General features: G+C 45.0%; 1 protein-coding gene across 1 annotated transcript in view; it reads left to right on the top strand.

Moving 5' to 3' along the window:
- Positions 1–24,711, top strand: part of LOC115134511 (pleckstrin homology domain-containing family A member 7-like) — a 170,136-nt gene that overhangs the window by 80,014 nt on the left and 65,411 nt on the right. Inside the window, 2 exon segments of the mRNA XM_029668560.2 lie at positions 9,091–9,174; positions 18,067–18,181. Coding sequence (XP_029524420.2) covers positions 9,091–9,174; positions 18,067–18,181 — 199 coding nt within the window.

The raw sequence follows: 24,711 nt of genomic DNA, 5'->3' as shown, positions 1-24,711 counted from the left end.
TCAGTGAGGAGAGGAGGCTGCATCCCGAAAGGTACCCTGTTCCCTATTTAGTGCACTGGTCAAAAGTAATGCACTATTTAGGGAATAAGGTGCCATTTGTGACGTAACCTGCTGTTCAAAGCCAACATATTTAGCCTTTGATACGCTACATGACCAAATGTATGTGGACACCTACTCGTCAAACATCTCATGGCAAAATCATGGGCATTAATTCATATGGAGTTGGTCCCCCCACTCTTATTGGAATGCTTTCCACTATATGTTGTAACATTGCTGTTAGGACTTGCTTCCATTCAGCCACAAGTATTCGTGAGGTCGGTCACTGATGTTGGGCGATTAGGCCTGGCTCGCAGTAGGGGTTCCAATTCATCCCAAAGGCATTCGATGTGGTTGAGGTCAGGGCCCTGTGCTGGCCAGTCAAGTTCTTCCACACCGAGCTGACAAACCAATTCAGTATGGTCCTCCCTTTGTGCACAGGGGCATTGTCATGCTGAAACAGGAAAGATCCTCCCCCAAACTGTTGCCACAAAGTAGGAAGTGCAGAATCGTCTAGAATGTCATTGTATGCTGTAGCATTAAGATTTCCTTTCACTGGAACTAAGGGGCCTAGCCCAAACCATGAAAAACAGCCCCAGACCATTATTTCTCATCCACCAAACTTTACAGTTGTCACTATACCTTGGGGCAGGTAGTGTTCTCCTGGCATCCGCCAAACCCAGATTAGTTTGTCGGCCTGCCAGATGGTGAAGCGTGATTCATCACTCCAAAGAATGCATTTCCACTGCTCCAGAGTCCAATGGTGGCAAGCTTTATACACCACTTCAGCCGACCCTTGGCATTGCGCATGCTGATCTTAGGCTTGTGTGCGGTTGCTCGGCCACAAAAACCCATTTTATGAAGCTCCTGACAAACAGTTCTTGTGCTGATGTTGCTTCCAGAGGCAGTTTGGAACTCGGTAGTCAGTGTTGCAACCGAGGACCGACGTGCTAAGCGCTTCAGCACTCTGCAGTCACTTCTCACTTAAAGACACATGACAGCCCGCTTGGAGTCTGCCAAAAGCCAACTAAAGACTCAGATCATGAAAAACAAGATTCTCTGGTCTGATAAAACCAAGATTGAAAGCTTTGGCCTGAATGCCAAGCATCACTTCTGGAGTAAACCTAGCACCATCCCTTCGGTGAAGCATGGAGGTTGCGGAGACTAGTCAGAATCAAGGAAAAGATTAATGGAGCAAAGTACAGAGAGATCCTTGATGATATCTTGCTCCAGTGCACTCAGAACCTCAGACTGGGGTGAAGGTTCACCATCCAACAGGACAACGACCCTAAGCATACAGCCAAGCCAACGCAGGAGTGGCTTCGGGACAGGTCTCTGAATGTCCAGCCAGAGCCCGGACTTGAACCCATGCAGCAATGCTCCCCATTCAACCTGACAGAGCCTGAGAGGATCTGAAGAGAAGAATGGGAGAAACTCGCCAAATACAGGTGTGCCAAGCTTGTAGCGTTTTATCCAATAAGACTCGAGGCTGTAATCTCTGCCAAAGGTGCTTCAAAAAAGTGAAGGGTCTGAATATTTATGTAAATGTGATATTTCAGTTTTATTATTATTTATTCATATAAAATAGCCAAAAAATCTACAAACATGTTTTTGCTTTGTCAGTATTGTGTGTAGAAAAAAAAACAATAAGGCCGCCGGCTTTCTTTCTCTCTCTCGGAGGACCTGAGCCCTAGGACCATGCCTCAGGACTACCTGGCCTGATGACTCCTTGCTGTCCCCAGTCCACCTGGCTGTGCTGCTGCTCCTGTTTCAACTGACCTGAGCCCTAGGACCATGCCTCAGGACTACCTGGCCTGATGACTCCTTGCTGTCCCCAGTCCGCCTGGCTGTGCTGCTGCTCCAGTTTGATTTGATTTCACGTAAAAAAATTGGATAATAAGTCTGAATACTTTCCGAAGGAGGGGAGGGGGGGGTGTAGAGTTGAAGTCGGAAGTTTACATACAATTAGGTTGGAGTCATTAACTTGTTTTTCAACCACGCCACAAATTTCTTGTTAAAAAACTATAGTTTTGGCAAGTCGGTTAGGACATCTACTTTGTGCATGACACAAGTACTTTTCCCAACAATTGTTTACAGACAGATCATTTCACTTATAATTCACTGTATCACAATTCCAGTTAGTCAGAAGTTGACATACACTAAGTTGACTGTGCCTTTGAACAGGTTGGAAAATTCCAGAAAATGATGGCATGGCTTTAGAAGCTTCTGATAGGCTAATTGACATCATTTGACTCAATTGGAGGTGTACCTGTGGATGTATTTTAAGGCCTACCTTCAAACTCGGTGCCTCTTTGCTTGACATCATGGAAAAATCCAATGAAATCAGCCAAGACCTCAGAAAAAAAATGGTAGACCTCCACAAGTCTGGTTCATTCTTGGGGAGCAATTTCCAAACGCCTGAAGGTACCACGTTCATCTCTACAAACAATAGTATGCAAGTATAAACACCATGGGACCACGCAGCCGTCATACCACTCAGGAAGCAGACGTGTTCTGTCTCTTAGAGATGAATGTACTTTGGTGCGAAAAGTGCAAATCATCCCCAGAACAACAGCAAAGGACCTTGTGAAGAGGCTGGAGGAAACAGGTACAAAAGTATCTATATCCACAGTAAAACAAGTCCTAAATTTACATAACCTGAAAGGCCGCTCAGCAAGGAAGAAGCCACTGCTCCAAAACTGCCATAAAAAAGCCAGACTACGGTTTGCAACTGCACATGGGAACAAAGATTGTACTTTTTGGAGAAATGTTCTCTGGTCTGATGAAACAAAAATAGAACCGTTTGGCCATAATGACCATTGTTCTGTTTGGAGGAAAAAGTGGGAGGCTTGCAAGCCGAAGAACACTGAAGCACGGGGGTTGGCAGCATCATGGGTTGGGGGTGCTTTGCTGCAGGAGGGACTAGTGCACTTCACAAAATAGATGGCATCACGAGGATGGGAAATTATGTGGATATATTGAAGCAACATCTCAAGACATCAGTCAGGAAGTTAAATGGGTCTTCCAAATGGACAATGACCCCAAGCATACTTCCAAAGTTGTGGCTAAATGGCTTAAGGACAACAAAGTCAAGGTATTGGAGTGGTCATCACAAAGCCCTGACCTCAATCCTATAGAAAATTTGTGGGCAGAACTGAAAAAGCATGTGCGAGCAAGGAGGCCTACAAACCTGACTCAGTTACATCAGCTCTGTCAGGAGGAATGGTGCAAAATTATCCAAACCTATTGCGGTAAGCTTGTGGAAGACTAACTGAAACATTTGACCCATGTTAAACAATTTAAAGGCAATACTACCAAATACTAATTGAGTGTATGTAAACTTCTGACCCACTGGAAATGTGATGAAAGAAATAAAAGTTGAAATAAATAAATCATATTATTCTGACATTTCGCATTCTTAAAATAAAGTGCTGATCCAAACTGACCTAAGACAGGGAATTTTTACTTCGATTATATGTCAGGAATTGTGAAAACTGAGTTTAAATGTATGAGGCTAAGGTGTAATGTAAACTTCCGACACAGAGAAATGGACAGCGGTTCATTTATTACGGGCCTGTATTCAGTCTTGTAGGAGTGCTGGTTTAGGATCAGTTTTTCCTTTTTAAATCTTATTGAACTTACGGACAGGGGTTTATCCTAGATCAGTATTCTTACTCTGTGACGCTTTGTGAATACGGGCCCTTCTTTTCTTCTCTGTAATTTCATCATGACAAAATGGGAGAATGGACTCAGACTTTATCAACAGGCATTTGCACAATGTTGTCCAGTCAATCTTCATCTCGCGTCACTAATGACACCAGAGCCTCTTATCTGCATGTGTAGGAACTTAAAGCAGAGGGCCGCCAGACAGAGAGCAGTGTGCAGCATGGCCTGCGTCCCAAATGCCACCCTATTCAGTGCACTGCTTGAGTTCACGGTTCTGCTTGAACCATGCACTGAAGCATTTTCACAGGTTGACACTTGCATGAACTTTGTAGCCTCTCTCTCACTCAGTGATAGTGGTTTTGATATAGGAGAAAGCTGGTTTCTCAGAGGGAAATGCATACTGTACTGGATGAGAAAAAAGGAAACCGTTTTAAGCCAAGGCCTATTGTAGGCGTATTTTAAGAAAAGTGTGTGTGTGCGTGCGTGCGAACAATAACAGCACTTTGCTGCTGTCCTGACAGGACTCGGTACAGAGCCCCTGACAGAGCACAGCACTTCAATAGCACCGCTAACCAAACAACACAGCAGCCTGCTTTTACAGTAAACACACACACTCGGGAGACTTGAATTAAGTCTGAAATGGGAGCAGGTTAGGAGAATGTAGGTTAAATACTGGTTTTAGGTTGTGTTAGTTATAGGGATGTGACAAAGGGAGAGAAAAAAAAAGACATACAAAAAATGCTTAAAATTTCATGTGAATTCACATGGCAGCTGTGCTGCTGTCAACTGTCTCACAGTGCGTCACTTTCAGATAGTACAGGGACAATGCTTAACCATTGCTGTACCTCAATTCCATCTCGCGAAGTTTGGATTTCCTTCTCATTTACAGTTTAAGTCGAAAGTTTACATACACCTTAGCCAAGTACATTTAAACTCAGTTTTTCACAATTCCTGACATTTATTCAGAGTACAAATTCCCTGTCTTAGGTCAGTTAGATCACCACTTTATTTTAAGAATGTGAAATGTCAGAATAATATGATTTATTTATTTCAACTTTTATTTCTTTCATCTCGTTCCCAGTGGGTCACTAGTTTACATACACTCAATTCATATTTGGTAGCATTGCCTTTAAATTGTTTAACTTGGGTCAAATGTTTTGGGTAGCCTTCCACAAGCTTCCCACAATAAGTTGGGTGAATTTTGGCCCATTCCTCCTGACAGAGCTGGTGTAACGGAGTCAGGTTTGTAGACCTCCTTGCTCACACCCATTTGCAACCAAGCTTTTAGCTTACTGACTGATGTCTTGAGATGTTGCTGCAATATATCCACATAATTTTCCATCCTCGTGATGCCATCTATTTTGTGAAGTGCACCAGTCCCTCCTGCAGCAAAGCACTCCCACGACATGATGCTGCCACCCGTGTTCTTCACAGTTGGGATGGTGTTCTTCAGCTTGCAAGCCTTCCCCTTTTTCCCTCCAAACATAACGATGGTCATTATGGCCAAACAATTCCATTTTTGTTTCATCAGACCAGAGGACATTTCTCCAAAAAGTACAAGCTTTGTCCCCATGTGCAGTGGCAAACCGTAGTCTGGCTTTTTTATGGCTGTTTTGGAGCAGTGGCTTCTTCCTTGCTGAGCGGCCTTTCAGGTTATGTCGATATAGGACTCGTTTTACTGTGGATATAGATACTTTTGGACCTGTTTCCTCCAGCATCTTCACAAGGTCCTTTGCTGTTGTTCTGGGATTGACTTGCACTTTTCGCACCAAAGTATGTTCATCTCTAGGAGACAGAACGTCTGCTTCCTGAGCGGTATGACAGCTGTTTGGTCCCATGGTGTTTATACATGCGTACTATTGTTTGTACAGATGAATGTGGCACCTTGAGGCGTTTGGAAATTGCTCCCAAGGATGAACCAGACTTGTGGAGGTCTACAATTGTTTTTCTGAGGTCTTTGCTGATTTCTTTTGATATTCCCATGATGTCAAGCAAAGAGGCACTGAGTTTGAGGGTAGGCCTTGAAATACATCCACAGGTACACCTCCAATTGACTCAAATGATGTCAATTAGCCTAACAGAAGCTTCTAAAGCCATGATGAAGTTTTCTGGAATTTTCCAAGCTGTTTATAGGCACAGTCAACTTAGTGTATGTACATTTTTGACCCACTGGAATTGTGATACAGTGAATTATAAGTGAAATCTGTCTGTCAAGAATTGTTGGAATAATGACTTGTCATGCACAAATTAGATGTCCTAACCGACATGCCAAAACCTTAGTTCGTTAACAAGAAATTTGTGGAGTGGTTGAAAAATGAGTTTTAATGACTCCAACCTAAGTGATTGTTAACTTCTGACTTCAACTGTAACTTATTAAAAAAAGTATTGTATGGTCCTGAGTATTGACATGCAGGACATGCAGGACCGCTGCTGTCGCTTGATTTTCTCTGCCATTTTTACAACTGTTAACGATGATGACATAGTGGAGTGTCATCTCAAAAATAAATGATTCCTCGACTCCTTTCATGCTGACTCCTGGTGTCTACTGCAATTTCTGAGTGTCAAGATTTGATTCCGCTAGCACTCCACTCCTAAGTTTACGTATTTTTGGATTGGTGGAGAGTGATTTGTTGCCATACTTCCGAGAACACAAACACTTCCATCTTTCTTAGCGAGCTAGCGAGGGATGGAGAGCGACGGGAGGGGCACCGTATAGGCAAGTCGGCCACCAGGCATACAGTCAGAACCGTGCACTAGGCCTGTCTATTGGCAGTCAAAACCTGTATCTTTCAATGAAATGCTGTATCTCGCAATTTCCTGACTTGTCAAGCAACTTCAGTCAAGCAACTTCAGTCAAGCATGGCCTATCATCAATGAATAGGCTAGGATATTGAGTCCCACTCCTTGAAAGCGGCAGCTCTAGCCTTTAGCTCGGTGTGGATGTTTCCTTTCATCCATGGCTTCTGGTTGGGATATGTACATACTGTGGGGACGATGTTGTCAATGCACTTATTGATGAATCTGGGAACTGAGGAGGCATACTCCTCACTGCCATTGGATGAATCACAGAACATATTCCAGTCTGTTCTAGCAAAACGTGCTAGCAAAAGTTCCTGTAGCGTAGCATCCGCGTCATCTGACCACTTCCGTATAGATTGAGTCACTGGTACTTCCTGCTTTAGTGTTTGGTTGTAAGCAGGAATCCGGAGGATAGAATCATATTTGCCAAATGGAGGGCGAGGGAAAGCTTCTCTGTGCGTGGAGTAAAAGTGGTCTAGAGTTGTTTTTTCCCCCCCTCTGGTTGCAGATATGGGCCCTGAGACTGGCACTGGTTGTTTACAAGTAATACACTGAGGTCATCCCAAATCGTTGCAACATTACATTTGATGGGGGATCTGTGACCACGTCACCATTGTAGCTCATGGCTGAAAAATACTGTGGCGGGTGGGTGCTACTGCCATCCCCCTGGACAGCACTATTGCTAAATGACTATAAAATGATTAATTCCTGTTCAGCCAATATCGTTAATACTTATGTTTATTTGCATAGACAGCAGTACAGACTTTTCTAAGATAATTGTCTATGCTAAGGTAGACCCTCTGGTTGCAGATATGTCCCTTGACACATACTCGTATCTAGAGCATAGTGCGTATTTTCCTGTGTGAAACATAACTCTGCTTGTGTCCCAAATGGCACCCTATTCCATATTTAGTGCATTACTTTTGGTGCCATTTGGGATGCAGACTCTGTCAAGACAACTAACAGCACAGCAGCCTCTTCACACGTCCCTGTGTGTATTGGACCAGAGTGCTTTTTTTCCTTCCTTAACCAGGAAGTGAGCTCTCAGCTGTCACTCCACATCAGCTCCGACAGGGACAGGAACAGGGACGGCAGCAGCTCAACTACAGGGATTTTGACGGAGGAAATATATCGGGAGGGTGTTGCGCGATGTGTGCCCTATAAAGGCTTGTTTTAAGGCACTTGGACTGTGTCCCAAATGTCAACCTATTCCCTACATCGTGCACTACTTTTGCCCAGAGCTCTATTGGCACTGGTTTGAAAGTAGTGCACTATATAGGGCATGGGGTGCCATTTGGCATGCGGCCTTGGTGGTGTACGCAGGGCCTAACTGATTACATCCTAACCCCTGGAAGAAGAGGAATGGATTAGAGTGTCCTGGTACTCTGGGATATCTGGGGACGACGCGCTGCCTATCGTCAGCGATCTCCTTAAAGATCCAAATCTGTGTTTATGTTCTGAAAGGGACTGACTTAACCCACATAGCAAGCAACAGCAAGACGTGTTGAAGACTTACTGAACTTAGTATGTATGTGTGATTGGCTTTGCGATATCAGAAGATGCTACACAAATGTCTTCCCTAGTTATTTTGAGATGTCAACACTCACTGGTTCGGATCCCCCGAGTAGACTGGATGGTGGATCTGTTGATGTGCCCATGAGGGGGGCACTTCAGCCTGATTGCTCCTGTGTGCTGCTCTGGATGGGAGCTTCTGCCAAATGACTCAAATGTAATGTGAATGTCGAGCAGCTTCACTGCAGGTGGATTGTAATGTTTAATTTTTTTAAAAATTAAAATAAAATAAAACATTTCACTGATTCACTTTGCGTCAGTTACACTACGAGTGATTTGTGTTTCATAAATGGAACACTTGTCATCAGCCTTATCGTATAGGCAGTCAACTTTGACCGTGACTTCGATTTTCCAACCCACCCTCACTCTGCAAGCTCCCACGAGACGAGTCGAATGTTGAAGACTGTATATAGTTGGAAAACATTGGGTGCCATTTGCCTTCAAAGTTTTTCCAAAGCAAAGCGTTATTGACCAGCCCCCCCTGCCACCACCCCTCTTTGTTTATCCCCTTGGCAATGGCATTTACACCCCTGATAGAGGGCCCTGCTGTGTCCCAAATGGCACCCTATTTCCTATGTAGTGCAGAAGTACATATCGGTAATAGCCTAGGGACGCAGGCCCCAGGTTGAAATCAATGGAGGCCTGGCCTGACCTCTCTCTTTCTCTCTCTCCCTCTCTGTGTGTGTGTGTCTGAAATTTAGTGCTGAGCCTGACACTTTAGGGCCAGATCATACGAGCTGTCCAGGACGGGGGCCACCGCCACCCCACACATTCTACACAGGCCTGAGAAAGTCAGGGTGGGGGTGAGACTAGGGGGTTATTTGGTGCTTGAAACCCACTACGCCCCTAGAGAATGATCCGCTTGTGTCTACATGTGAGCGGAAGGGGGTGAAAATCCAACGCAATGACCACCGACTGATTCGATAGCCAGGGATGCTAAATTTGTTCTACTCTGTTTTTTCCCCCTCTCTCCTCCTCCCTCCATTCCCTCTCTCTTCTCCTCTGTTCCTCTCATAGCCATAACCAGAGGACCACGACGTTCCGGCACCCCGTGACGGGACAGGTGTCTCAGGAGAACGTTGGTTTTATCCTCCAAGAAATGTGAGTGACAAATCTACTTGTATCTACCCTTTGTGCGATGACAACTTTTGGTTCTCCGAATATCGCTGGAATGCTAGTTGGTAATGGTCAATAACAGACCTGTGGCCTCTCAGGAATGTCAATGGCGTACATCTATTTGTAACAACGAGTGTGCAAACCTCGAACACAGGCAATGCCGAGCTTAAGTATCTATATTCATGTGTATTCATTCAGCGTCTCAGACAAATATCAATCTTCAAAGTAAATTCAACTGTGTATTATTTCAAGACTGTAGATGGGAGCCTAGGAATTGTGGCGATGGCCACATATGTCAAGGTATATGGAGCAGGGAAACGATCTATGGATGAATGGAATAGTGGTAAAAAGCCAGTACTGCTGGGAAAGCTGACATTTGGGAAAGTTGGCTTTGTTGGAGTATAGATATGTAGTTGTTGTTTGGTGTATACAGCATTGGGTGTAAAGTAAAAGGCAAAGCCAGTGTTGTTCAGAAACTGAGATTATGGAACAGTGGTACATTAACCCCCATAGGATGTTCTTTCTCTCAGTCCCTTTATGGATCATCAAGGTTGGAAGGGTGGACCATGTGCCCTCTCAAATGTCCAGAGGCCTGGTCTCCAGATTCCACTCTACCCTTAGCTGGCCTCTACCAGGCCATCTTAACCCTGACTGTGTGAACCAAATGGCACACTGTCAGTACAGCTATGATTTACCACCCTAACTGCTCATGAGTTGTGACCTACAAACTCTGGTATATAAGTCTAGTGTTATAGGCGCATGATCTGCACATCTTGAAACCCCCAGTTTAGCTCAGAGTACTGGTGTGGGGTGTCACAACGCAGCGCATCTGTCCATCTCTTGCTCTAATTTCTCTTTCTCTCTTTGCGTTCTTCTGTCTCTTCTCTCTTTTTTTGTTGCTCTGCCCTCCGAAATTGTGTGCAAGGAGATTCTGGAAAAGAATGACCAGGTTTTTCTTAATTCCTGGTTGCATCATTCCCAGATGGAAGATACCCTCCCAGCTTATCCCCTCCAGATTCTGAGAATCCTCCGACCAGGATTTCTGAAAAACCTGTGAACTTTGGGAAAGGAGACGAGCACCATTGGTAGAACCTTGTAGTTGGTTTTACTGAAGATTTTCTATTATATTGATAAGATGGTCGAGTGACCGCTCTAACAACGGGGCGGCAAGTAGCCTAGTGGTTAGAGCGTTGGACTAGTAACCGGAAGGTTGCAAGATCGAATCCCCGAGCTGACAAGATAAAAATCTGTTGTTCTGCCCCTGAACAAGGCAGTTAACCCACTGTTCCTAGGCAGTCATTGAAAATAAATATTGGTTCTTAACTGACTTGACTATTTAATTCAAGGTAAAATAAATCAAATGAAACTTCTATTTGCTCAAATAAGCCTCACATAGAAAATTTGCAATTCAATTTGACACTCATTAACCTCTACAAATGTTCCTCACTTCATGGTCTTATTTTTTGTGGACAGATTTTGGACAGTCTCTCTCTTCGCCTCTTCCTCTCTCTCTCCGCCTCTTCCTCTCTCTCTCCGCCTCTTCCTCTCTCTCTCTCCGCCTCTTCCTCTCTCTCTCTCCGCCTCTTCCTCTCTCTCTCTCCGCCTCTTCCTCTCTCTCTCTCCGCCTCTTCCTCTCTCTCTCTCTCCGCCTCTTCCTCTCTCTCTCTCCGCCTCTTCCTCTCTCTCTCTCCGCCTCTTCCTCTCTGGTTGTAGCTTGTCAGAAGTCTTCAGTCGTCCTGTGCTCTAACCTTTAAATGGGGGACCCTGTGTCAGGGTCCAGCACTTTGGCCCAAGATGACACAGATTGGAAAGGTTGTGCACAGTCATTCCATGAAAAAGATTTGGGATTTTGTGCCTCAACACAAAACTACAGTGGACAAGCATGAGTTCACGCAGAACTTTCTTATTTCTTGAATATCTCATTGCATCTACACACTGCACTGGCTGCTTGTCAACGTAAAATCTAAACAGCTGTGGAGCAAATAACACGGACACCACACACTCGCTAGCGTAGAGCTCTGTTCTCTACCTCGCTCCATGTCTCTCTCCAGTCTGTCTCACTTTCTCTCTCTGGTAGTCGCTCCATCTCTCTCGTTCCCTCTCTTGGATCTAGCTCACTCTTGCTCTCTCCTTCTGTCTGGCGAGAACAGGAGAGCACATTCCCCTGCTATGTTCTGATGGATCCGTCTCATTAACGGCTACATTATGTGGGCGTGGAGGCTTATTTGAGCTGCGCAGATAATGTGTCACGGCCACTCAGCATGCACACCCTCTATCTAGCACTGCATACAGAGGAACAGGCCAGAGGTGTGTGCGTTGTGTAATGAGTCTCAGTGCAGCTGCAGCCTTGAAAGCGTTTCGGGGGAACTAGGCTATAATGCCGCAGCCATGAGAATTGTGGGATACAATGTAGCCTAGCACTACCTGTAGTTTGGTGAGCGATTTTAAAATCGGCGCATTCAACAAAAGTAGGTCAAGCTACCACGTAGATCACAGGCGTTGCTGTCTTGCTCTACACTAGGGCCAGTCCAGGGTTCTCTACACTAGGGCCAGTCCAGGGTTCTCTACACTAGGGCCAGTCCAGGGTTCTCTACACTAGGGCCAGTCCAGGGTTCTCTACACTAGGGCCAGTCCAGGGTTCTCTACACTAGGGCCAGTCCAGGGTTCTCTACACTAGGGCCAGTCCAGGGTTCTCTACACTAGGGCCAGTCCAGGGTTCTCTACACTAGGGCCAGTCCAGGGTTCAGGGTCCAGGGTTCTCTACACTAGGGCCAGTCCAGGGTTCTCTACACTAGGGCCAGTCCAGGGTTCTCTACACTAGGGCCAGTCCAGGGTTCTCTACACTAGGGCCAGTCCAGGGTCCAGGGCCAGTCTAGGGTTCTCTACACTAGGGCTAGTCCAGGGTTCTCTAGGGCACCACGTAGATCACAGGCGTACACTAGGGCCAGTCCAGGGTTCTCTAGGGTTCCAGGGTTCTCTACACTAGGGCCAGTCCAGGGCCAGTCCAGGGTTCTCTACACTAGGGCCAGTCCAGGGTTCTCTACACTAGGGCCAGTCCAGGGTTCTCTACACTAGGGCCAGTCCAGGGTTCTCTACACTAGGGCTAGTCCAGGGTTCTCTACACTAGGGCCAGTCCAGGGTTTTCCGTCAGGAAAATGTGGCGCCGGACAATGTGACCGGGAAGATTTTAATTTGCCGGCCATTTCAGAAATGTATTGGACCTAATATACATTGGGCGCACAACCCATTAGGGCGACCACTCACGGTGCTCAGAATGACACATCACGTTTAGATTATGGTAATTCACCTTAACAGAACATGCAACTCATGTAATGAAGCAGCCAATAAAACCACATTTTCAAACATTTGCTAAAAAAAATCATTCCCGGGGAAACACCATTCTAAACAGAGCACCTGATAGCAGGTGACAGAGATGAACATCTCTGTTAGAGGGGAACTCTAAAAGATGCAACCACTAGGATGGGTTGCTAATATGACCAGGATTGTTCATTTGGCTTCTGGACAATGAAATAAAGTTGATATGAAAACCAATAGAACAGGAGAGAAATGCTGGTTTCCTTCCCCACCGTTGCACTTGAATGACGAATGGGAGGCTTCAATGACCATTTGAGAGATAAAAATAGTAGCTATTTCAGATATGACTGTGGCCGTATCTTTGCTACAGCATATAAAGCCAGCAGATCTGCATTGAGGCATTCAGGGACTGTTTGATTGAATGTGAGAATGGGCAAAACAAGTGACCTTAGCAACTTTGAGCGGGGTATGATTGTCGGTGCCAGGCGCCGGTCCCAGTGTCTCAGAAACGGCCGACCTACTGGGCTTTTCACGCACGACAGTGTCTAGCGTTTACCGAGAATGGTGCGACAAACTAAACATCCAGTCAGCGGCAGTCCTGTGGGAGGAAACAGCTCATTGATGAAAGGTCGAAGGAGAATGGGAAGAATCAGGCAAGCTAATGGCGCAGTACAACAGTGGTGTGCTGAACAGCATCTCGGAACGTCCAACTCGTTGGTCTTTGAACACGTATGGGCTATTGTAGCAAACGACCACACCGGGTTCCACTCCTATCAACTAGAAACAAGAAGAAGCGCTCCAGTGGGCACGCAATCACCAACACTGGACAATTGAGGAGTGGAAAAACATTGCCTGGTTCCACGAATCCCAGTTCCTGTTGCGTCATGCTGAGGGCAGTCAGGGTGTAAGCAGCATGAGTCCATGGACCCGTCCTGTTTGACGTCAACGGTACAGGCTGGTGGCGGTGGTGTGGGGAATGTTTTCCTGGCACACGTTAGGTCCGTTGATACCAATTGAGCAATGTTTCCTTGCCCTGAATAATTCAGGCTGTTCTGGAGGCAAAGGGGGGTACGACTCGGTACTAACAAACTGAGTGTAAAAGATGACAGCACAGACCCACAACATCTTAGGCTTAGTTCAATATGATGTGGAGACTGCTGATGAAGTGCAAATTACTTCACATAAGACATTAAAATCTGGACCTCGAAGCCAGTTCCACCACTGATTTTTAATTCCTCCCCTCTAATCAAGGACTGATTTAGACCTGGGACGCCAGGTGTGTGCAATTAATCATCAGGTAGAAGAACAGAAAACCAACAGGGATCTTGACCTCCGGGCTCAGACGCCTGGTATAGTCTTTAGATCACATATCCTTGTTCCAGCACTGCTTTTGATAGAGGCACCACCTAACAGATCACCATCAAAGCCAAGTTGAAACCTCATCTAAGGTCTTATAATATTGCCTTGGGGAGACTGGCGTCTAAAGGGAGACTGGCTGGGCCTCTCAGACCCAGGAGTGGCTAAAGTGTCTAGGCTTCACACTTTATAACAGGCCACACGTTTTTGCCTCTTATTTTTATATCAGGCTGGATTGGCGTCTCGCGTCCGTGTCAGGTCTGTCTGCCTGCCTGCCTGCCTGTCTGCCTGCCTACCTGCTTGTCCGTCTGTCTGCAACTTCTTCTCTCTCTTCTCTTTCTTTCAATCAGTCTATTGCCTCTCTCCGTATCTCAAACAGTTATTTGCAGATTCTTAACCTCTCTCTCTCTCTCTCTCTCTCTCTCTCTCTCTCTCTCTCTCTCTCTCTCTCTCTCTCTCTCATTGCTATGGTATCTGGTGATGATGGGCAAAGCTACGCTAGCAATGTGATGACTCGCTCACAAGAGGGATCGCTGACCCGCCGGGCAGGGCAATGCTTTTGTTGACTGTCGCCATGGCAGCGACAGGGTTGATTTCAAACACCTGGACCACAGGCAGACAGGGAATGGGGAGGGAGAGCAGAGAGCGTGTTTCCACCTCCGCAAGGCCCCACGCTGAGTATTTATACACACGCTTGCTCTCTGGATAGGTCAGGAATGGGGTCGTGGGATGACTTTTTTATGTGGCGATATTGTAATACCTCAGAACCAAAGAGGCATTTTGAAGCCGGTTGTTGTCTCCTTTTAATGTGATGTTCCTTCTATACCTTCCCCTAAACTACTCTGTACAATATCTATATCACGTCCCCCAAACACACCAGAACATGAAACAAACATTGCCACTGTCTGTCCTGATGACTTCCCCTGTTTGAGTGCATTACACTACACTACAAACGTGACCACAGTACTTTTCTCCTCGCTGCACGTCAGTCTGGCCCTGAAGGGAGGCGGCAATGAGAGCCAATGCCCAGGCCCTATTTTATATCTGGTTAACATTTTCTATATTTGAAATTGCACCTTGGTTACTGTCGTTTCCTACTAGCTATTCTGGACTTTTGCTAAATAACCAGCTAACAAATTCAAAAAAAGGTTTTGGAGGAAATGGCAACACCTTAGGGAAGTTGAAAATAAGCTACAACTTGTGGGAAAGAACATCCCCTCAAGGCCCTTTATTCCAGGGTGACAACTCTCAGGAGGCCCAGAGTGATGATAATAACCAATGTGCTGAAAAGCTGGCTGTCGCTGCCTAGATTGCCTGGCAGAATGCCCTTCGTAAGTGCCAGTCCTTGGTCTGTGTCCCAAATGGCGCCCTACTCCCCATGGCACTACTTTTGACCAGAGCCCATAGGGTTAGGGTAAAGGTTAGGGCTCTGCTCAAAAGTAGTGCACTAGGGTGCCGTTGGGGATGCACCCCGTAAGTGTTTTCTTCCCCTCTCATGACGACAAAGTAAATGTCTGAGTCAGAGATGGAGAGGCGAGATCTGCGTTACAAGGTTTCTGTACAGCGAAGCGCTGAGGAATTCTGTGTGTGCAGATGGAAAGATTTGACTATTTGTTTCTTGTGTTTATGGACATGAAGGGTTTTGTGGGTCTCCTTGTGCATTTGTAGGTTTAGTTTCAGTGAATATATTAGTTTCTGTTTTACATCGGATAATGAAGTCGTATTTTCATTTGATGTGATTTGTTTTGCCTCCATTTCAGTCACTATTATTGACTGAGCCTTTAGTTTTTAACACTTATCCTCTAGTTTTAGTAGCTTCAAAGGTTTTGCTGATAGTTCATCTAAGGCAGTGGTATTCAAACTGTTTTAGCGGGGGCCCCATTTTTTTCCTGACAGAATTTCTGGTGTCGCCATTTTTTCCCTCCAAGAATTACTGGCGACCCCACCCAACCCCACCTCAAATCTAATGACACAACCTTAAAATGGGTACATTCAGATTTTTAAATAACACAATTTTCAATTCATTGTATTTTAATCTCTTATCAAAATAAAAAATAATACAATTGTATTTGAATACCACTGATCTTAAGGCTAAGCTATAATAGTTTAGCCTTTTAGGTCATAATGAATAAGATTGTATGGACCGATTCAAGATCAGCACTCTTACTCAAAGACGCTTTGTGGATAGGGGCCCAGAGCGCAGTGCATTGTGGGAGGAGGTGATGATTTCTCTCAGGTGATGGCCTAGTTGGCTAGCTGCCCACACCGTCGCATCACATCCTGACAGATGAGTTCGCTCTATCCATATCCTGTGAGAGAAACCCCAGAGCAGTGTCTGTGTGTCTGTTTGTAACATGAGCTGGTCAGTATGTGGTAGGTAATCCTTTCTAATGCTGCTTTATTTGAAAGATATTATGTCGTAGAACTGCAGAAGTGTTCCACTGAGGGACCGAGTTTTGAAATCAGTGGAATTAGACTATAATAGCTAAGGAGATGGAGAAGATTCTGGCCTTTGATCTCAAAATGCAGAGGGAGTCAAAAGAGAACACACAGAAGGCTGTTGTATAATACACCTGTCTCCGGATTACATCTTAAAACTAAGGGCAACCATGGCATCCGTGACAGAGAGGGAGAAGCGTGCATCCATGTATACGGGTAAGATAATCTAGCTAGCTACCTTTTTCAGATATTACTCATTTTAAATTTTGTCACAAAGTTGTTTTCATTTCAAGTTAGTTGTCTGGCTCGCTAGCTAACGTTACCTATCTGTGTAGTAATATTATTTGTATCCCAGAACCATTTGCATAAGCTAGTTATAGCCTAATGTTAGGTCGCTAACATTGAACCTGGTTGGTTAGCTACCTGCAGATTCATGCAGGTAATTAAGGTTATGAGTTGGGATTATGTTTCATTGTTTAGCTAGCTAGCTACATGTCTAAAAGACAGTACTATGCAAGTAACCATTTCAATAGAATGTTCATGATGTCACTACGACAACTGTTGATAGAAGTAGCTGGTAAATATCATATCGCTCTGGCTATCTACTCCGATTTCAGAGCACTCTCTTCTGAGTGTGCCAGAGTGCAGAATAACTGACACATTTGCGAACCCTCAACACCCGTTGAATATGGCCGGTGTCAGGAAACGTTGGCAAAAAAAGCGTAATTAAATTGTTGCAGCAGTACAATTACAGCCACCAATGCATCAGAACAGCCTAACCAGCTCTGCCAGGGTGAATAAAATGGTCAGAGTGTGCTGTTCTCTCATTTGTGTCTGGAAGTAGCTAGCCACCATTAGCCAGTTAGGTGCTTGACTGCTGTTATGAGGTCAGAACGCTCAGATCAACCCTATCTAGCGTGAGCTAGATTTGCAGAGTTTGATGAATTGCACTGCCCCGTGGGTAACCTTTTGTCTTGGGAGCGGCAATTGATACTTTCGACTTCAATTGAACTTCCACTCCTGTCCACACAGGGGTTCGCATTTGCCCACCTCCCGTGAATTGTGTCCTGTGGATGCAGTGATTTCGGAGTCCGTGGGCACATGTGCAGATTGGAGCGGACGCTTGATATTGCTTCTTTTTGTTTCAGCGAACCTAGCGGACGACGCGGAGGGTGGACATTAGGTTTAAGGTTAGAGGACTCCTGTCAGAGGACAATGAAGAGCCTTTTAGATTGATTGCTTTCTGATGAAGTCAACCTGTGCTCTGACTTTTAGTAAAAATGATAAATTATTAGTCATGCCCATATAGTTATTGATATCGAGTGCAAGGATTGCTAACCTGGGCCTGTGTTCAATAAGCGTCTCAGAGGAGGAGTGCTGATTTTTAAGATCAGGTCCCCTCCTGTCCATGTAATCCTATTCATTTTGACCTAAATGGCTAAACTGATCCTAGATATCAGCACACGTTAGGAACATGGGCCCTGAGGCTTGAAAGAGAGCTGTTCTGGTGAAAGTTCAGACATCTCCACAGAACACCATACTGTCCTTGGCCTCCATGGAGTGTGTTCAGTCTACGGAGTCGTGTGTGTGTGTGTGTGTGTGGAGTCGCATCCTCTCCCGGGTGTCTCAATGACACTCTGTATACACAAACACACACCTACACACACACACACTTTCTCTCTCTTAAGTTGTCTTAATACACACACACACGCACCCGGTCATGTCTACTCTGTGTGACCCTGTGCTGCTGTCTCTGTTTCTCACCAGGCCCGGCGGCCGCATGTCAAACCCCCAGCAAGCCGACTTGAGGCCCTCCAGCACCATCAGCGAGGCTTCCACCGCCGTCACCACCTCCACCGTGGACACCACCTCGGGGTCAAAGGTCAGTCCCAAAACCTTATTGATTTATTCTCTCCCAATCCTCTTCAATTTGACATGACGTTTTGAGATGACGTTATCTTTTTGAAGAGCAAACGATATGGAGCGTTTTTGTTTCTATACTGGCCTTCCTGTATTATACCTATGCTAAAAAAATGTATTCTACTGAGCCATTTACTTGTCTTTAATTATTTCTTATTGTAGCATTGTCAAGAAGGAACCCGTAAGCATTTCGCTGGACGATGTATACCATGTGTATCCCTTATACAGTGGGGCAAAAAGTATTTAGTCAGCCACCAATTGTGCAAGTTCTCCCACTTAAAAAGATGAGAGAGGCCTGTCATTTTCATCATAGGTACACTTCAACTATGACAGACAAAATGAGAAATAGGATTAGGATTTTTGATGAATTTATTTGCAAATTATGGTGGAAAATAAGTATTTGGTCAATAATAAAAGTTTATCTCAATACTTTGTTATATACCCTTTGTTGGCAAACACAGAGGTCAAATGTTTTCTGTAAGTCTTCACAATGTTTTCACACACTGTTGCTGGTATTTTGGCCCATTCCTCCATGCAGATCTCTAGAGCAGTGATGTTTTGGGGCTGTTGCTGGGCAACACGGACTTTCAACTCCCTCCAAAGATTTTCTATGGGGTTGAGATTTGGAGACTGGCTAGGCCACTCCAGGACCTTGAAATGCTTCTTACGAAGCCACTCCTTTGTTGCCTGGGCGTTGTGTTTGGGATCATTGTCATGCTGAAAGACCCAGCCACGTTTCATCTTCAATGCCCTTGCTGATGGAAGGAGGTTTTCACTCAAAATCTCACGATACATGGCCCCATTCATTCTTTCCTTTACACGGATCAGTCATCCTGGTCCCTTTGCAGAAAAACAGCCCCAAAGCATGATGTTTCCACCCCCATGCTTCACAGTAGGTATGGTGTTCTTTGGATGCAACTCAGCATTCTTTGTCCTCAACACGACGAGTTGAGTTTTGACCAAAAAGTTATATTTTGGTTTCATCTGACCATATGACATTCTCCCAATCTTCTTCTGGATCATCCAAATGCTCTCTAGCCAACTTTAGACGGGCCTGGATATGTACTGGCTTAAGCAGGGGGACACGTCTGGCACTGCAGGATTTGAGTCCCTGGTGGCGTAGTGTGTTACCTGTGATGAAAATTACAGGCCTCATCTTTTTAAGTGGGAGAACTTGCACAATTGGTGGCTGACTGAATACTTTTTTGCCCCACTGTATATTACAATAGCATTGTCTATCGACGACGATTGACTACCTTTGTTGATGGTGACGTGACAGACGATGGATGTTTTAGTCTATTTGAACTTGACTGGTGCCGCACAATAACGAACGGAGTCTCTTAAAATAAAGTGGTGATCCTAACTGAGCTAAGACAGACATTTTTGCTAGGATTAAATGTCAGGAATTGTGAAAAACTGAGTTTAAATGTATTTGGCTAAGGTGTATGTAAACTTCCGACTTCAACTGTATATCCTCTATAACTATGGCAGTAAAACTAGTTTAGTTGACCTTTTTAGGTACAACTTAAAAATGTGTATCTACTGTATGGCGGTGGATAGAAATGAGCTGGTTGTGGCAAGCTACTCACCATCAAACCCCAATGCCTGCTCTCTCTCACGTTGTGACCTAGGGCTGAGTAATGTTCAACCAGCAGCTCGTAGAGCGCCCTCTTCAGGAAACCCATTGATTTTTTTTTTAATGACCGCAAATGAGCATACGCATTTGTTTATTCTGTGTACAATACCAGTCAAAAGTTTGAACACACCTACTCTATCCAGTGTTTATCTTTTTATTCTTTCTTTAAAAAAACAAACAATTTTCTACATTGTAGAATCATTAAGATAACATCGCAGCTAAGAAATAACACTAATGGGAATCATGTAGTAAAAAAAAAAAGTGTTAAAGATATCAAAATATATTTTTGATTCTTCAAAGTAGCCACCGTTTACCTTGACAGATTTGCACACGCTTGGCATTCTCGCGACCAGCTTCACCTGGAATGCTTTTTCCAACCGTCCTCAAGGAGTTCCCACATATGCTGAGCACTTGTTTGCTGCTTTTCCTTCACTCTGCGGTCCAACTCATCCCAAACCATCTCAATTGGGTTGAGGTTTGGTGATTTGTGGAGGCCAGGTCATCTGATGCAGCACTCCATCACTTCCCTTCTTGGTCAAATAGCCCTTACATAGCCTGGAGGTGCACAAACCAAACGGGGTGGCATATTGCTGCAGAATGCTGTTGTAGCCATGCTGGTTAATTGTGCCTTCAATTCTAAATAAATCACCGACAGTGTCACCAGAATACCTCCGAACTCCATGCTTCACGGTAGGAACCACACATGCAGAGATCATCCGTTCACCTACTCTGCGTCTCACAAAGACACGGCAGTTGGAACCAAAAATCTCAAATTTGGACTCATCAGACCAAAGGACAGATTTCCACCTGTGTAATGTCCATTGCTTGTGTTTCTTGGCAAGTCTCTTGTTCTTATTGGTGTCTTTTCGTAGTAGTTTCTTTGCAGCAATTCGACCATGAAGGCTTAATTCACACAGCCTCCTCTGAACAGTTGATGTTGAGATGTGTCTGTTACTTGAACTCTGTGAAGCATTTATTTGGGCTGCAATTTCTGAGTCTGTTAACTCAAATGAACATATCCTCTGCAGCAGAGGTAACCCTGGGTCTTCCTTTCCAGTGGCGATCCTCATGAGAGCGAGTTTCATCATAGCGCTTGATGGTTTTTGTGATTGCCCTTGAAGAAACTTTCAAAGTTCTTGAAATTTTACATATTGACTGACCTTCATGTCTTAAAGTAATGATGGACTGTTTTTTCTCTTTGCCTATTTGAGCTGTGTTTGCCATAATATAGACTTGGTCCTTTACCAAATAGGACTATCTTCTGTGTACCACCCCTACATTGTCACAACACAACTGATTGGCTCAAACACATTAAGAAGGAAAGAAATTCCACAAATTGTAACTGCTTTGTTCCGTCGAAGGAGAGTCGGACCAAAATGCAGCGTTCGATACATCTTTAATATAGAAAAAACACGAACAATACAAAAACAAGAAAACGGAACGTGAACCTATACAGCCTATCTGGTGAAATACAAACACACTGAGACAGGAACAATCACCCACAAACACACAGTGAAACCCAGGCTACCTAAATATGGTTCCCAATCAGAGACAACGAGAATCACCTGACTCATTGAGAACCGCCTCAGGCAGCCAAGCCTATGCTAGACACCCCTACTCAGCCACAATCCCAATGCCTACTAAAACCCCAATACGACAACACAATAAACCCATGTCACACCCTGGCCTGACCAAATAACTAAAGAAAACACAAAATACTAAGACCAAGGCGTGACACAAATACATTTTTAGCGAGGCACACCTGTTAATTGAATGCATTCCAGGTGACGACCTCATGAAGCTGGTTGAGAGAATGCCAAGAGTGTGCAAAGCTGTCAAGGCCAAAGGGTTGCTACTTTGAAGAATCTCAAATATATTTTGATTTGTTTAACACTTTTTTTGGTTATTACAAGATTCCATATGTGTTATTTCATAGTTTTGATGTCTTCGCTATTATTCTACAATGTAGAAAATAATCAAAATGCAGAAAAACCCTTGACTGACACTGTATATAATATCGTCTCTTTTATCTCTGGAATAAAGACGGATACAAATTTCTGTGAATGGCTAATATCTGCTGACAATATTGGTCAACCGATTTATCGGTCAGGGACTATATATAGGGAAAAGTAATTAACGACGGGCATTATTAGGTGAGGATGAATGGCTCGGTGGGCTTCTCTCACACACCTTTGACCAAGACCCCATTAAAAGCCACCAGACAGTGGACAGGGGGTTTGAGTGGAGAGGAGGGGGGGGCTTCTGTCTGCCCGTAGGAGGCTGGTTTAATTAATGTCGCAGACTCCAGAGGGGGGGAAGTTAGACGTGTGGATCTGACGGAATTAGACTGCGCCAGTGTGTTTATGGAATTGTGCAGGTTGAGGGTGAATGTGACAGGGCAAGAGTGTGTGCGTTTTGTGTGTGTCAAGTGTAAAATTTGTGCCCGTTTGTGTGTCAGGTGTATGACGAATGACAAGTTGTGTGTGTGTGTGTGTGTGTGGCTCAACATAACAAGCTCGGGGCCTTCTCTCCAGGCTCTACTGTGACCCCGGCAGAACAGTCAAGCCGATTTCAAGCCGCAGGTGGGATACACCTGATGCTCACCCCCCGCCCCATTTATAACTTGAAAGGCGATTAACTACCCAACTTTCACTTTGAAGACTGGTCTTAGTGGCATTACTTCCCCATGTACCTTTAAGGCTTTTTGTGTAAAGCCAAGAGAACAGGCTACTGTAGCATTAGCATGAAATGAGCTCTCTCACATTCCTTTCTCTTGCTCTGTCTCGCTCTCTCTCTCTTGCTCCTTATCTCCCCCCCTCTCTGGCAGAGGATGGGAGAGCACACACACACACACACACACACACACACACACTGCTTCTCTTTCTTAGGCACACACACACCACTAAACAGAGGTAAATCATGTCCACCCCATCAACAGGTGGACCCAGACTCTGATTGAATGTGGCACACAGGGAGAGGATCGGGCATCCATCACACTGGGGCTCATCAGTTACCATGACGAGAGACCACAGCTTTTCGCCACCGCATCCCTTTTCCCTTTATTGTGCAGTACAAAAAGTAGTGCACTATGTAGAGGACAGGGTGCCGTTTGGGATGCAACCCAGGTGATCCCACCCATTCCCTACCCCCTCCCTCCATAGGGTCAAGCAATATCCTTTGCTTTACTGATGAACATCAGCACGAAACCGCTGCATCACCTTCCAGAAGCATGAGTCATGCTTTTCCTCTGTGTGTGTGTGTGCTGTTACGACATAAAAAAAGGAGCCAGAACAGGTATTCATTACTCTTGTTTTACTCGTTTCGTCGGCATTCCTGAAAATAAGCACCAATATGTCTGTGCCAGACGGTTCCCAGATTCTGTTGCCTTATTTGAAGTCTTTGTCAAAGAGATGTCTTCTCTTTAAACTCTTCAAGGCAGTGTGAAGGTATTGTCACCACATAGTAAATTGCAGACAAATACATACTGAAACAGACTGTAAAGAGTATGTAGCGTGTACAGTGCATTGGGAAAACTATTCAGACCCCTCCCCCCCCCCATTTTGTTACGTTACAGCCTTGTTCTACATTTTTTATTTTTTAAATAAAAAATCTCATTAATTTACACACAAAACCCCATAATGATGTAGCGAAAACAAGTTTTCAGACATTTTTGCAAATGTATTAAAACAGAAATACCTTATTTACATACGTATTCAGACCCTTTGCTATGAGACTCGAAATTGAGCTCGGGTGCATCCTGTTTCCATGAATAATCCTTGATATGTTTCTACAACTTGATTGGAGTCCACCTGTGTTAAATTCAATTGATTGGACATGATTTGGAAAGGCACACACACGTCTATATAAGGTTCCACAGTTGACAGTGCATGTCGGAAGAAAAACCAAGCCATGAGGTTGAAGGAATTGTCTGTAGAGCTCCGAGGCAGGATTGTGTCGAGGCACAGATCTGAAGAATGGTGCCAAAACATTTCTCCAACATTGACTGTCCCCGGCAGTGACTGTCCCCAAGTGGCCTCCTTCATTCTTAAATGGAAGAAGTTTGCAACCACCAAGACCCTTTCTAGGGCCTAAGACCTAGCCAAAATGCAATCGAGGGAGAAGGGCCTTGGTATAGGAGGTGACCAAGAACCCGATGGTCAATCTGACAGAGCTCCAGAGTTCCTCTGTGGAGATGTGAAAATCTTCCAGAAGGACAACTATCTCTACAGCACTCCACAAATCAGGCCTTTTATGGTAGAGTGGCCAGACGGAAGCCACTCCTCAGTAAAAGGCACATGACAGCCCGCTTGGAGTTTACCAAAATCATCACAGACCATGAGAAACAAGATTCTCTGGTCTGATGAAACCAAGATTGAACCCTTTGGCCTGAATGCCAAGAGTCACGTCTGGAGGAAACATGGCACCATCCCTACAGTGAAGCATGGTGGTGGCAGCATCATGCCGTGGGGTTGTTTTTCAGTGGCAGGGACTGGGCGACTAGTCAGGATCGAGGGAAAGATGAACAGAGCAAAGTACAGAGAGATCCTTGATGAAAACCTGCTGCAGAGTGCTCAGGACCTCACTGGGACAAAGGTTCACTTTCCAACAGGACAACAGCCCAAAGCACAAGCCCTAAGCCAAGACCACGCAAGAGTGGCTTCGGGACAAGTCTCTGAATGTCCTTGAGTGGCCCAGGCAGAACCCGGACTTTTGAACCCGTTCCAACCTCTTCTGGAGAGACCTGAAAGTAGCTGTGCAGCGACGCTCCCCATCCAACCTGAAAGAGCTTGGGAGGATCTGCAGAGACGAATGGGAGAAACTCCCCAAATACAGGTGTGCCAAGCTTGTAGCGTCAT

Source organism: Oncorhynchus nerka, linkage group LG9a, assembly GCF_034236695.1.
Source record: "Oncorhynchus nerka isolate Pitt River linkage group LG9a, Oner_Uvic_2.0, whole genome shotgun sequence".
In the NCBI taxonomy this organism is placed as follows: Eukaryota; Metazoa; Chordata; class Actinopteri; order Salmoniformes; family Salmonidae; genus Oncorhynchus; species Oncorhynchus nerka.
This window is presented reverse-complemented; position numbering and strand designations above follow the sequence as displayed.